Source organism: Rhea pennata, chromosome 1 (assembly GCF_028389875.1).
Source record: "Rhea pennata isolate bPtePen1 chromosome 1, bPtePen1.pri, whole genome shotgun sequence".
In the NCBI taxonomy this organism is placed as follows: Eukaryota; Metazoa; Chordata; class Aves; order Rheiformes; family Rheidae; genus Rhea; species Rhea pennata.
Genome location: NC_084663.1, coordinates 132,380,846 through 132,394,633, shown reverse-complemented (window position 1 = coordinate 132,394,633; position 13,788 = coordinate 132,380,846). Strand labels below are relative to the sequence as shown.

Sequence of the window (13,788 nt, the reverse complement as noted above, 5' to 3'; positions counted from 1 at the left end):
CCTCTGTATCTAAAGGGGGAAACCCTGGCTACTGGGAAATAGAGCCTTTCCACTGCTGCTGTGGAAAGTTGGACTCGGACTGTGTTTTGCTTCCTGAACTGCTTGTATGATTGATTTCTGGAGACCAAATTGATCCCTAACCTATTGAAACAGAGATAGAAAAGTTAGCATTTTAGTTTAATTCTTGATACTGGTGGGTTTTCTACTGCAGGGGAGAATAGGACAGCAGCCTACCTGTTGTATTGCTTACATACTAACATTCTTTGCTGAATATTTTAACTGTAAAATACTACAAAGGAGGTTTTAGGTAGGGGATATAGAAGCATTCAGCAAAACATGTTTTCAAGTTTTTGTAAATCAGGTAAATGATAATAAATGCTAAGTAAATAAAGATAATTCATATTCCAAATACTTTAATGAAGTCATTCACTGAAATAGACTAACTTTTATGAAGCCCTATTCTCTATTAAATATAAATATATAAACTATTTTTCAAGTCAATCAATTTCCATTTCCAGCTAGCAGGAACAGATCTGGAAGAGAAGACATATTAATTTTCCAAATGGGCTACTTATATGTATTTCTGCAATTATATAGGAATACACGACTGTAAGCTGTAATAGAAAATAATTACTTGTGTATTTTTAATGACAAGAAAATGCCTATAATAATCCTTAGGAAACCTGAAACAGAGGGATACAAACTAGTAACTGAGACACATTGCAAGGTTAGGAATAACAAATACCTGCAGTATAATACAGCTAATGGTATGTATTTTTTAAAAATAGGCTGTTGATAGTGTGATGTTCAGTAAACTTCGCTCATTTTTTGTCAGTTATCAGAACTGAACGAACCTATTCTCAGCATTCTGAAGGTCTGAATTTGTAGGTCTGAATTTGTAGAAACATGCTTTCAGATTTTTGTATAGTAGCTAAGTAAGTAGAGAACTGCACTGAATTGTTCTTCTGTAGTCCACCTATACTCTGGAGATTAAAGAATATATGTGTTATACAGCAGATGGCATCATGAGTTCGAGAATAGTGAATGAGTATTCTTCTAAGACCGGTGACATTTTTAGCAGTAATTTCATACTTAATAAAGAAAAGGTGGTCCTCTGCAGCACTTACTTAAAATTAGTTCAAATTTTTGTATTATTTTTGGAGATCCTTTTTAATGCTATTTATCTTAACAGAAAAAGGAGGTAAAGATTTTAAAGATGTTACTGTAGGTGGTGTAAGGGTTGTGTGAAGTGTATCTTCTTAAATATAAAGAATGGGATATCCAAGACTAGATTGTTTTAGCAAGATGAAACTGATGGTATAGTGAATAGTGAGCCTCTACAGATATTCTAATTTACATTTTTTTTCCCTTTCCTGTGGATCACCTGGGATGGATTTCATGCCTATCTGTTTTAAATTTCTCTGCCATATTCCACACAGTGAACTGTGAAGATTATAGTTGTAAGGTCCATGTTTTTCAGCTGTTTGAAAGTACTCCTTGTCATCTTGCAGCAGTTCCATCAACTTTCTTTTTTCTTTTTTTTTTTTTTCTTTTTTAGTTTTTATCCAGTTTACTTTGTCTGGTAGTTACAAGTTACACACTGTTACAAAGTAATTTTAGTTCTATCTTAGATTTTTGTCCTGTGTTAAACTAGAAAAAAAATAAAGTTTATTTTTAAGTTTAAAAGATTTTTAAAAAATAAATTAAAATATTAACTTCAGTTTTGGTTGTGCTTTTGTGTGTGTGTGTGTGTGTGTGTAGGAGAGGGAGAGAAGAGACTTTAATGCTGAAACAGTACTATTTATCTGATTGTCTTTCAATATGATACAATTAAAAACTTGCATAGAGAGATATTACTTTAAAAAACAACTGTGAGTGGAAATGACAACAATTTTTAGAATTGTTGCCTTAATTAGAGTGTTCCAGAAATGTTTCTCATTTATGCAGCATCAGAAACCTTGTAGAAGAAGGTAAATATTTTTATAAGACCTGGTGACATGTGGGGACAGCCAGGAGAAAGAAGAGTCCGTCATATATTATGGTAGTTATCGTATATACAATGCAAGAAAAATAGGTTTAAAATATTTTTAAATAGACTTACTTCATATTGTCTAGTAAATCTACTGTAAATCAAATCCTTCTTAACAAGGTGAAGAAGTAAGGAGTCTTCAATGTTGGGAAGTTTTCCTGTATTGGTCATACAAAATGTTTGCCCAAGAACACAAATGGAATGAGTAAATTTGTGTAAGATGGGATGTTGAAGGAAGCCAAGTATGTCTAATGACAGTTTTTTTTTCATCCTATGGAGAACAGCCTGCTATAAAGATTAGAGTTGTAAACACGTTGCCAAGAGTAATGAGTTAGGAAATGCTAATTGCACAACATAGTTTCTTAATATGTTTTTTAGGCCCATATTTTAATCATGATTGTAAAAGAAGCACTTTTTCTAATCTTGCTTGGCACACATGCATGTAATTATTCACATTTCAAGAGGATTGACCCGAGGTAGATAACCATGGAAAATGCTCAGTTGCAACTAGATTTAGTGCATCTTGCTAGCTAAGAACATATAGTATTTCATATTTGTATTTAAGTCCATTTATTAAAGATTCTTAAATTCAGCATTTTATAATGGTAGACAAATGATACATTTCTTTCCACTTTTTTTTTTTAATAATTGTAATTTATGACAACTTGTTGAATAGAAACTGTAATTTAATAGTAGATTCAGAATACTAGTGTTTTGCATATGGATACTCTACCCAGTATGTACTCATGCAAGTAATGTTATATGATGAAAAATCAGTATGATAAAATGACACTTTAAAAATAGACCTATCACTTTTCTGTATTTTCCAGTAGTATAATTCTCAGGGGTTTGGAGGAATCTTTATAGCTATCTACCCTACAAGTGAAATCAAAGAGTTTGCTTAGGTTTGTAAAGAATACACACATTCTTCTTTCATGCCTATATTCATAAATTAACTTTTCAACCATTCTTCAGTAATTATTTCAGGAAAATTAATTAAAAGGTAACTGCAATATCTTGCATTTAAAAAATGCATTTTTGTTTTTCCTATTAATGTTTATTTAGAAACCTTTTGTATTCTTTTTTTAGGAGTATGGCATAACTTTGTTCTTGGTGTTGCAAGTCTTACAGTTTTGTTTCTGCTACCAGCCATTCTTTTCCCTTTCTATTACACGGGTGTTGGGGCACTTATCACAGAAGTCACAGAGGTAGGAAAAGATCTTGAATAGTTTCAAATTATATGCTTTGTGACCAGAAATGTACCAATGTCTGTTTTTATCACAAGTAAATTTGGTCTTCACAGGACTCTGCAAAATCTAATGCAGTGTGCTTTTTGTCTGCTTAAAGTTTGGTTCTCTGTCTAATGGTATATTAATATTAGTAAATGAATAAATATGGTATGATTAATTATAGACTGTTCAGCATACTGTAAAACTGTTCTCCTTTTTGAGATGAATTTGCAGGCTTATTTCTGTTTATTTTAAACTTTTTTCCCAATACTGGAACCAAGTAAATCAACCTGAAACTGTATCATGGCTCTAGTTATTGCTATCTGTTTTTAACGTTAGAGATTGTTTTGAGCTGATTTCCTTGCTTATTTGGTCAGTAGAAGTTGGAAGCAGAGAAAGGGTAAAATGCTGAGATTCTACAAAGGACTAATTTTTTCTGATGTGATCAAATGGTTGAAGAGCAGAGCTGGCAGAATTCAGTCCTCCTTGGATAAAAAAATGAACCAATACAATGCTAAAGGAGAATGACATTTATTGTGCTTTATACCTACAGAAGTACAGGTATACCCTGCTTTGCTGGAAGATTATGGCATTAAATTAAGCTTCTTGAACTTAAAATAATAGGAAAAAAATACATTAACTTGTATGAAAATAGTTGCTCAAATTTGAATAGGTCCCCCTTGATCATTTGAAGACTTGGCCTTTTTAATTTTTTTTTTTTTTTAACACTAAATAAGCTGTTCTTCATGGAGAATGTTATTTTTGTAATGCTCTATCTCAGGTTAAAGTAATCTCTTCTGTTAAAGCCTGAGATTTTCTGCTTCTGTAAAAACAATTTCTCAACCTAAACATTAGAGCAGAACTGTAAACTAATCCTTGTAGTTTCAACAATAACAACAAGACTAACATCACTTTTTCTTCTCAGGATTCTCCTGCCAATGGACCAAGAGGTCTTTTCGTGGGAGATCTTGTCACTAGCCTTCAAGACTGCCCAGTGTATAATGTGGAAGACTGGAATTCATGTCTGGGAGACATTTCACAAAAGTCACAGATTGGCTACTGTATAAATGCAGCAACCCTACAGCAATTAAGTTTTCCAACTAGAGGTATGAGTGTAGGTAGTCTCTTCATTATTCTAGATTGTAATTTTGTCATATCTTTAAGACTCTTTTAGATTTAGGATTTGTTAGTGGGACAGCTTTTTGGTAAGTCAAATCTGCTATCCTCTCCTAAGCGATGACCAGTATGCCATTCCTTTTTGTGAAATGCTATAGTGAGGGAGAGAAAGAGGAAAGGTGAATTTCTCTCATCTTCCTGTAATCCTATATGAATATAAGGTATGGTCTAAATAATGAAATTTGCCTGTCCAGGATATTGCATAATTTGACTATTACCAATAATATGATCATCTTCTCTCCTTTTAGTTCAGTTATATGGGTCAACTCAGTGATCTACTGCAGATATAAATTCCGCACGTTACCTTATTGCTCTGATCTGTGTGACATTACAAATCGTGTGGCTTATGTTAGTGATGTGCTTTATTATGGCCACTTCTGATCTGTCTCGCTGTACAGATTTTATGCTTCATTTACTTCTCCAGGCTTACTTGTTTCGTTGCCTGTAAACTTAGTTCTGTCTGGATTGCACATATTTTTTCTAGAAGTCAGTTTATTTCCTTCTATTTTCATTTATACATTAGATTGCTTGTTGCTGTAACAGCTAACCCCCAAGAAACAAAAAAATAGGAACTGAACTAAACTAGAACAATAAACAAAATTAAGTAGAACAAAAATAAACAGTCAGATTAAGTTGTCTGAATGTCTTGTGACATGCCCTGAAGCTCTCTAGAGTTTGGTTCATGCAAGCATCCATGGAGACTGAATTCCAAAGGTAAGAGGCTGCAACTAACTAAGAGCTTTAAAATTGTCAGTGGCATTTTTCCATCATACTGGGAGTAAAAAGGAGGTCAGACAGCTTTAGTACTCATGTTTTTTGATACATTATTGTTCTCATATGACATGGAAAAGGTAACCTTTTTTTTTATATGTAAGGAGAGTACGTTTACAGCTGGAACTAAGATAATTATTTCAACTAAAAACTAGAGGAGCATGGGTAAGATACTGGCTTTTAGATAGCTAACACTTTGGATTATCTTCTGAAGATGAGGGGCAACTTTGGCACATGCTCTCAGCTGGACTGGGATGGCAAGTGAAAACCAGTTCCTAGATCTTAAAAAGATACATGTTATGAGATTCTGTTGCCCTCAGAAATGCAATTTCAGAGACATGGGTAATGAAACTGCATATTCTGCAGTGGAACCAGCCTTATTTAGATGGAAGTGCTAGAGGCTTAATATTGCTTATAAGCTTGGTTGCTATATTGTGTTAGCAGCCCGTTGTCCCACTGCTGCATTCTGATCAGACCAGTCTGTCTATTTTCTGAGCCACAAACCTCCAGCATTGAGAAATATTCCTCTTAAATTAAATGAACTCTCTTCAGTCTCTAGCAGCTGTCATTTGTCAAAAACTTGACAGTTCACAGCTTGATATAAATACAGAGTATCAATAAAAATATGTATAGCAAATGGATCCTGTCTACTCGACCATAAAATAAATGGAGAATAAACTATTAAACTATTTAAAATAAGTATGAAGCTAGATGGAAAACGATGTCCCAAGGACCGTTTTGAAATAAATAAATAAATAAATAAAAAGGCAACCAATGTCTCAGGCCCCATGTATCTAAGGAAGGCAATCCAATATTGCTGCAACACAGATTCTTATGATAACATTCTTTTGTGTTTTTTTAAAAGACTTGTTGTAGAGTAAGTCAAATTTGATTCACAAAGGTTCTGTACCACATTGTAGCTAAATCTGTTACACACTGTAACTAAATCAATTTAAAAATATCATTTATCTACTGCTGTAGCCTTCAAGACTTGGAAAGCTTTCAAAGCCTGAATCTTGGAAAGGTTTTTCACATTTTTAGAAAGGGCATTTTGAACCTTGGTCATTTCCATAGTTGGGCCCTGAAATCGGTACAGCAGCAGGTAACAAATTTCTATTCTAGCAGTTAATGCTAGCTAGAGGCAACAGATAAAAGTATTTTGTAACTCATAATGCTCAGTACATTGTAGCAGTAAGTCCCCAGGCTCCCGAGGAGATTTTTTAAGATGAAACAATCAGCAAGTGAGAGAGATGATTGAAATCAAATGGCATTCTTAAAATGGTGAAGTTTGTTTTCAGCTGTGACTGATCCACAGCCAGGCTCTGTAAATTACTGTAATTCCTCAAGGCTACAGAATGATTATTTTATTTTGTTCAGAGAATTTCGTTTCATTTCTTTTCAGGAAGTTAGTAAACTATGTTACTAATCCTTTGCTCGATGCCTACATTCTTTAGTTTATAGAAGACTCGATGGCACAGTTGAATGTTGTAATAACAACAGCCTCACAGACATTTGCTTTTCATACAGCAATAACTTGGACAGCAACTTGGTAAGTTACTTAAGCTGATAATTACGTTTGGTAAATCTAAAATTATTAAAATGAAATTAGTAATATTTACCAACATTATGCAGCATACTTAAGTTCTTAAGAATACCTGAAGTTTGTAATAAAGGTTATGAATATATTACTTTCCCCATTTACAGCTGAGAAAAAAAATTTTTGATTATGATATTTTTCTCATGATCAAACAAGGAATCTGTGGAAGAACAAGAAGAGACCTTATACCCCTGATTCCTTTAGATTCCCTCTCATTTTTTCTCTCATTTCCTCCATCTTCACTTTGAACACAGAGTATCTGAGAGTAAAAAGAAAAAAATATCAGCTTCTGAGAACAAGGTGAAATTGCTTATTTTGCATCTCTAATCTTTAAAGGTATAAGCAAAGCACTGGACTGCCTGTTCAGTTATCTTATCTGAAGTCAGTAGAACTTCTCCCCAGCTTAAGTAAAAATATGCAAGAAAAGGTTCTAGAAATTGTTAAATTTCTCAAAATCAAGGTCTCTATTTGACACCTTTCATAATCACAGTAATTTTCTTGTAGATTCTGGAAATATATAAAATTTCTCAATATGATTTTGCATTAGTCTCTTTTAAAATACAGGAATGTCTGTTAAGAATAAATTATCTACATTGACAGCAATGGAATATTTCTAACAGTTCTCTTTACAAGAACAAAGAGCACAAATAACAATTGTGTAAACTTTTCTACACATTCCAGTTTGTTACTGTTCTGACCTGAAGTATTAGATATCTCAAGAAATAGAAAATAAGCCTGTCCCTAAATCTGTTGTGTTAACAATTTCTCTGATGTTAAACTTTCCACTCCAATATGTTTTTGTGGTATCTAGCCACTGGGATTTGGGCACACACCAACAGCTCTTTTGAAATATGACAGTGGTTGGTAATATCCTTGTGTTCAGCAAGATTTGATAAATCACTACCCCACAGAGCTCTGGCATTCTTGAATGCATAGCAGCTGCTTAGGAGCAGAGAAGAAATAAAAGCATCTAAAAGCCTGTGACCTTCTGCTGTCATTAGAATGATTATGAGTTTTTGAACAATTATTTTAAATATTCTTTGCAGTGCTATGCAGCTGTATTTGAAAACATCTAAATGCTCTCTCCTCCTAACTACAATACAAAGAACTGGTATTGAGGTTAATGGAGAGTGACTGATGCACATGCCTCTGTAGAGAGTAATGGCCATTATTATCAGGCTAACAAGCAAGGGCATCCCCTTTTTTCCTAGTAGATGAAGATTTTCTTGCTTGTGCTGAAGAACAAAAGGAAAATTACCATAGGGCTTTTTCAGGAAACATGGGAGAAAAAAGAAATTCCTGTTCCTTTCTACTCTACTCTCTTTGGCCTGTGGAAAGCAAAAGAGATCAAGTCTCTCAGACCGCAGAACGAAGGAGAGTTATAGGTAGGGTTTAGGACATAAAATTGCATTAAGTGCTGAGTATATCTAGTTCAGAATGGTCTCTTAGCAGCCACATAGCCAAGGTAGGTTGGTTGGATTTGCTGAATTTAAGGTTTTGTTCAAGCAAATATTGATTTAGGTCAACAAGGTCTAAAACTTCCTAAGCAGATAAATCAGTAGTACGTTGATTAAAGGTTCTGCTCATTAGAGAGAATTGACTTATGTTTAGATATCTTGATTTTGTTTGTGTATGTCTTCCTTTGAATAGCTTTTATTTTGGTGCATGTGTACACTATCTCTTTTGCTTTCCCTTAGATGTAGAAGGATAGGTTGGTCATATATATAGAAAGCTGACAAAAAATCAGATTCTAGCTCTTAATGGCCTGGTAGCATGTCACTGAAGCCCTTCCTTTGCTTTAAAAATATATATACACTACACTTTTGAACCTATAAATAATAAGCAATAAAAGAAAATAGATTTAAATTTGCTAATCATTTTAAATACCCATTGCAGTATGCCTGTCTACCAGCACGAAAAGTTATTGAGGCCAGCCAAGTTTGTCGAACTAACATGGACTGCCAGAAGGACTTTGTTCCGAGCTTGTGTGTGACTCCTTCTTTAGAGAACCAAACAAGGCTAATCAGGGTAAAACATCCACCTCATATTGACATGCTGTTTGTAGGACATCCCTTGCATCTCCAGTACACAGGTTTGTATTATTTATTTTAAAATTCTGGAGGGGGAAAAAAAAGATTAGTATGCTTTATGTTGGCTGACTCTTTGAATGAGGTCTTGAAGCACTGTTAGTTAACTTGTTTAAAACAGTATCGGTTTCTTGTTACAGCCAGTGGAGAGAGATGGGCTATTCAGGAAGTAAGTAAATAAAATGTGCCTAAAATAAATTTGCACAGTGCGGTAAGTTAAAGGTAACCAAACGATATGTGATATGAGATAGTCATTTATTCAGAAAAGTATGAAAGGGCTAATTCTATAACAGATTTCACTTAGTTTAATCATGGGAACCAGAAAAGTGCATTTTGCAAACATGTAAACTTTTCAAAAATTCTTTTATAAAATCTAAAATCTCTATGATGTCTTGCTGAAATACCTTGCCTAGTATATTAGCATGACTGCTTAAATCATGCCTATTTTCTAAGTACTTATTACAAATTCCCATGACTATTGAGCCACAAATATCACAATTAGCACAATACAGTCTTTTTTCCTGATTTTTATTTTATTAAGTTGTTTAATTTGAACTAAACTGAACTAATTTAAATAATATTCATTTAGTTCCTTAATTTGAAATGAATTGCAGCTGTCTTTTGGGCAGCCGTATATCCTTGAACCAAATATACAAGGAGACAGTAATTCTGCTCTTGGAGCAAGCAGGTGAAGAGTGAACAAACTTATCTGCATTTCTACTTAGTAGGGCAGGGTAAAAATGAGGTAGATACTAGCTTCAGGTAGGCTTAGAAAAGTGTTAAGTATTAAATTGTGTCTTCAAATGAGGAAAGTAAAGGCGGTGTCATGCATCCACAGAGTATCTCTGAATCACAGTACCTGCCAGAACTACTTCAGAAGCTTCTCACAGACCTCACAGTATACCTCATAGGAAGAGATTTTAAATACATTTTGAAGTATCTCCTTAGAAAGCCATTATGCTCTTCTGATAAGGAATGGACAGCAGTACAACAGAGCTTCAGAAACACTGGTGAAATCTGGTTGTGTAAATACATTAGCATTTTAACATAAACACATTTTTTGTTAATCTGTCAGTCTTTTTGTGCTAGCCATGTTTAGATAATAATCATTAAAAAAAAATCTGTTTGTTTTTACTTGTTCGTAGTGTACCCTCATTTAAGCCCAGGATATGATCTCTTCACTTCTGCCCTCCATTTAGGTAGAAAAGCATTGTTCTAGTTGATACTAACACACAATTCTGTATCTGCTGATATCTACTCCATATGCAGCAACAAATATCTAAGAGTAGTGTTTGATAATTATTTTAAATTTCCTTGCTTGACTCTCTAGTTTAACAATAAAGACTGAAGGTACTCTAGAACAGTTGGTATTGTTCTTGTTTCCAATATGTTGGGGCAACGGAGTTTTAGTTAGTGTATCCTACTAAATTGTAATTCTGCAAGACAACCTAACCTGTCAGGCTTTCAGAGATCAGCAAAGAATGTTATTGCATTCATCTAGAGAGGCAGTTCTATTTTAAGAAGTTACTATGTGAAAATACTCCTGTATATAGCATATAAGTTGTATAATTTTGCAGTGATTTATTGTGCCCTGGGAATTGCGGACTTTGCGGCAAACTTTGCTGCAAACTCAACCTGTGCTCTGTGTTCCGCTTGGAAAAACACCAGAGATACAGTTATAGGAACCTGCCTTGGGTAGCAGGTATTTGTATTGTTGTAGAAGTCCATGCATTCCACTGAAATGACTTGTAAATATTTCAGACTTACTTTGCACTGTGCATTACTGGCTTGGGGATAAGAGGGATTTTTTGATTTGTTTTGGGTTTTTTTGGATGCGGCTGATCAGAATGTGATAACAATTTTTCTACAGTTCAAAAAGGAAAAGAATCTCTTCCTCTACTGTGTGAGTTTAAAAATAGGAATCAGATCTAATGAAATGCCTTATTGCTACAAACATTATTTTTTAGAGAAGTACTGTATTTAACATGCAAGCTGATACAGGAATTGCACAAGTGTGTACTATGACTTTAATAATGTCACTTAAAGTCATGTTTGAAAAACTCTGAGGTTATGTATGTATTGTTTGCTGTTTAGGCTTGCATTGTTGTCGTGATAGTCTTGATTTATGGATGAATAATTATTTCATATTTTCATTTGATGCTAGCTAGCTTCTAGATTAAAAGCTCTTTAAAATTTTATGTCCATATTAGCCATTTACAAGGAGTGGACTGTTTAGTTTATTTCTATAAAATGTTTCAATTTCCTCAAAGTAAAATATCCTGGTAAGAATATTTTTGTTGTAACAGACTCTACTTACAGCTCTTATTGTCAATATAAAAACCTTATAAAGAGTCATACTCCCAAGTGAATTTACGTTGGTATAGATTTGGCCAAAACTAAAACAGAAGGAATGATTAGGAATGGATGTTGGTCAGGATGGAAACATTGATTCTTTTTTTTTTTTTTTTTTTAAACTAGCATTCCCTCTGTAAAAGTATTTTATTGAATATAATCTAATATAAATTCAGCTGTGTATTTATTTCATGTGGTATTACTCAAGACTTTAAGCTTTTCCTTATTGCAAGCCAGTTATGGTCTAGCTCGCCTTATATCAGGCAGATGATATGTAAGATTGAAGTGGAGGGCCTTGTTATTACTGCCATGCAACATTGCAGCATTTCTTATTTATTTATTTATTTATTATTCTTTCATGTCATTTCTGACATTGCTAAATCTTGGCTTCCTCTTCTCTGGCCCTTGTTTGTTGGGCAGAATCTGGTGACTGACATTCATATACCTCTTTCTAGCAGTGTCTTACGAAGGTGAGCCTAGAGAATACCATTTCTGCATTCTTTTCTTATCCCTTGAAGGACAAGTTTGTCTGCTACCATTAGTTTTTTTCTGTTACAGCCCATAAATTCATAGCCTCATATTACAGTGTCTAGAACTTAGTCCTGCAACTTTCTGAAGAGTTTGTATCTTGTAGAGGTTCTCTTAAAGAGTTTCTGAAAGGGCCTGCCCCAGCAGCAAGGGGATTTTCTTCTGCTTTGGCGTTTATATCCATATCTGCTGGCTGTCAGGGACGGCAGGTTTGTACCAGAGTGAAGGAGTTTATTGATCCATTGTGAATGTAGGCCCAACTTCAGGTACAGGATAGTAACTTGCTAGTGGCCATTATGTATTGGTCAAGAGGCAGTCAGGCTTTGAAATCAGAGTATAGGCAAATAAATTCGTATTGCAATATGCCTATTTTGAAATCTTTGAATACACTGGCTGTTTCAGCTTTTTTGGCTCATGGATGAGAGGTCTGGTCAAATGTTCTGATACCAGCCTTCAGCTTAATGAGTTATTTTCCTTGGATATCTCTTGACTTGGATGCATCTGGTTTTCTGAGCTGGATGATGTCCAGGATTCCCATCTGATGTGTTCTTCACTTTGTTGTTCAACAGTCTGATACTTATTCTCTCTTGGTTTTCCTAAATCAAATATCCTCAAGGTAAGGAAACAGAGAACTTTGATTTTTCAAAGCACTTTGGCCCACCTGATACAGTTTCAGTATTGGGAATTTCTCTGCTTATTGGCATACCAAAAATACTCTAATTTTTGGATCCTTTGTTATCCAAATCTCTCTATCCCATGGTATGCTTGCTTATTCTTGTAATTACTACTCCTAACTCATCAGAAAGGCCCCTATTAATAGACAAAAGCACATTTATTTGACTGAGTGGATCAGTTCCCTGCCTAGTGTTGCTTTGGAACTGCGCTTTCCCCTTATATCTTTGTCCCAATGTCCTTGAATTGCTTTTTGAACCTGAGGAAATCTGATCTCTTTCTTACCTCAGATATACTTAGCAGAAATTTTGGTATGGTATTGATACATTATGTGTTTCCAGCAAGGTTTCCAGTGTTCTCTTAGCCTGTGCTTTCAAAATTTTTCAGAGTGGGTTAAATTATTCCTTTCCCAAGGGATGTTGTACTACTGTGGGATTTCAGCTTTTCAGCTTTTTGCTCAGCTTTGAACTCCTGTTCATGTTCTTCTCCATGTCTTTATGGAGGTGGTATTTTTCATGGCTATAACTTTTTTTCCCAGGATAGTTGGGAAAATTCAAGCTGTCAAGACTGGCCTTCTCAACTGTGTGTTCCTTAGGGACCCAGTGGCTATTGTAGATACTATGCAAGCTCCTTTTGAAGGTCATTTTCTAATTCTCCTTTAACTTACCTAAACCTCTTACCTCTTAGGATAAGACTCCATTATGCTGCAAGTGTCTCTTTCAGCTTTCACAGAATTGAGGCTTTCAAACAGTCCCTGAGGCTCAGAGACTGGAGAGAATGCTGCTTCTTTCAAAGGGTTATGTCAATCCTTTTTTCTAAGATAAATTAGATGGAGTGTCCCTGTACTATCAGAGTGCAGTCTGGGAAATCTTATGCTATCTCAGTTTTCTCTGAGGAGAAAGTCTCTTGTTGAGATTTAACATGCAGCGAACTGGAACCTCACCTACCCATTTGAGGAAGTTAGGGTACCAAAGAAGCGTTTCAAGGTGATGTGGTGCTTGATACTGCCATCTTACAGTCACAGTTTGTATCGTGAATGCCGAATCCCATCTCCCAGGATTTTAAGTTGCATGAAGTTACTGCTTGTAGTCACTTACAGTATCATTCGAAGATAGAAAAAGAGGCTATTTATTACTGACTGTCTGGTGTTAAGATGTATAACACACTTGTGCGTCACTTCCTAGCCCTTTCTTTCCCAAAGTGCATCTAGATCTGTTCCGTATTTGATCGGGAACTGATAGGCTCCATCTTTATGTAAAATGAGCTCAGATTCAAAATACGAGAATTTTCTCTAGGTACTGAAACAGAAATTTTTTTTGTCTTTGATAGAAAGTACATGTGTACACC

General features: G+C 34.7%; 1 protein-coding gene across 4 annotated transcripts in view; it reads left to right on the top strand.

The window, feature by feature from the left end:
• MBTPS2 (membrane bound transcription factor peptidase, site 2) overlaps positions 1-13,788 on the top strand; it is a 33,683-nt gene that overhangs the window by 14,384 nt on the left and 5,511 nt on the right. For 3 of the 4 annotated variants that reach the window (XR_009961269.1, XR_009961271.1, XM_062600431.1), the window contains exons 6-9: positions 3,119-3,237; positions 4,184-4,364; positions 6,660-6,754; positions 8,699-8,894. Coding sequence is in view for 2 of the 4 variants with exons in the window: in XM_062600431.1 (XP_062456415.1) it covers positions 3,119-3,237; positions 4,184-4,364; positions 6,660-6,754; positions 8,699-8,894 (591 nt within the window). In the remaining 2 variants the exon portion in view is untranslated. Of the gene's footprint in view, positions 1-3,118; positions 3,238-4,183; positions 4,365-6,659; positions 6,755-8,698; positions 8,895-9,727; positions 9,839-13,788 lie in introns of those variants that run through there. The other variant, XM_062600449.1, reaches the window with a different exon arrangement.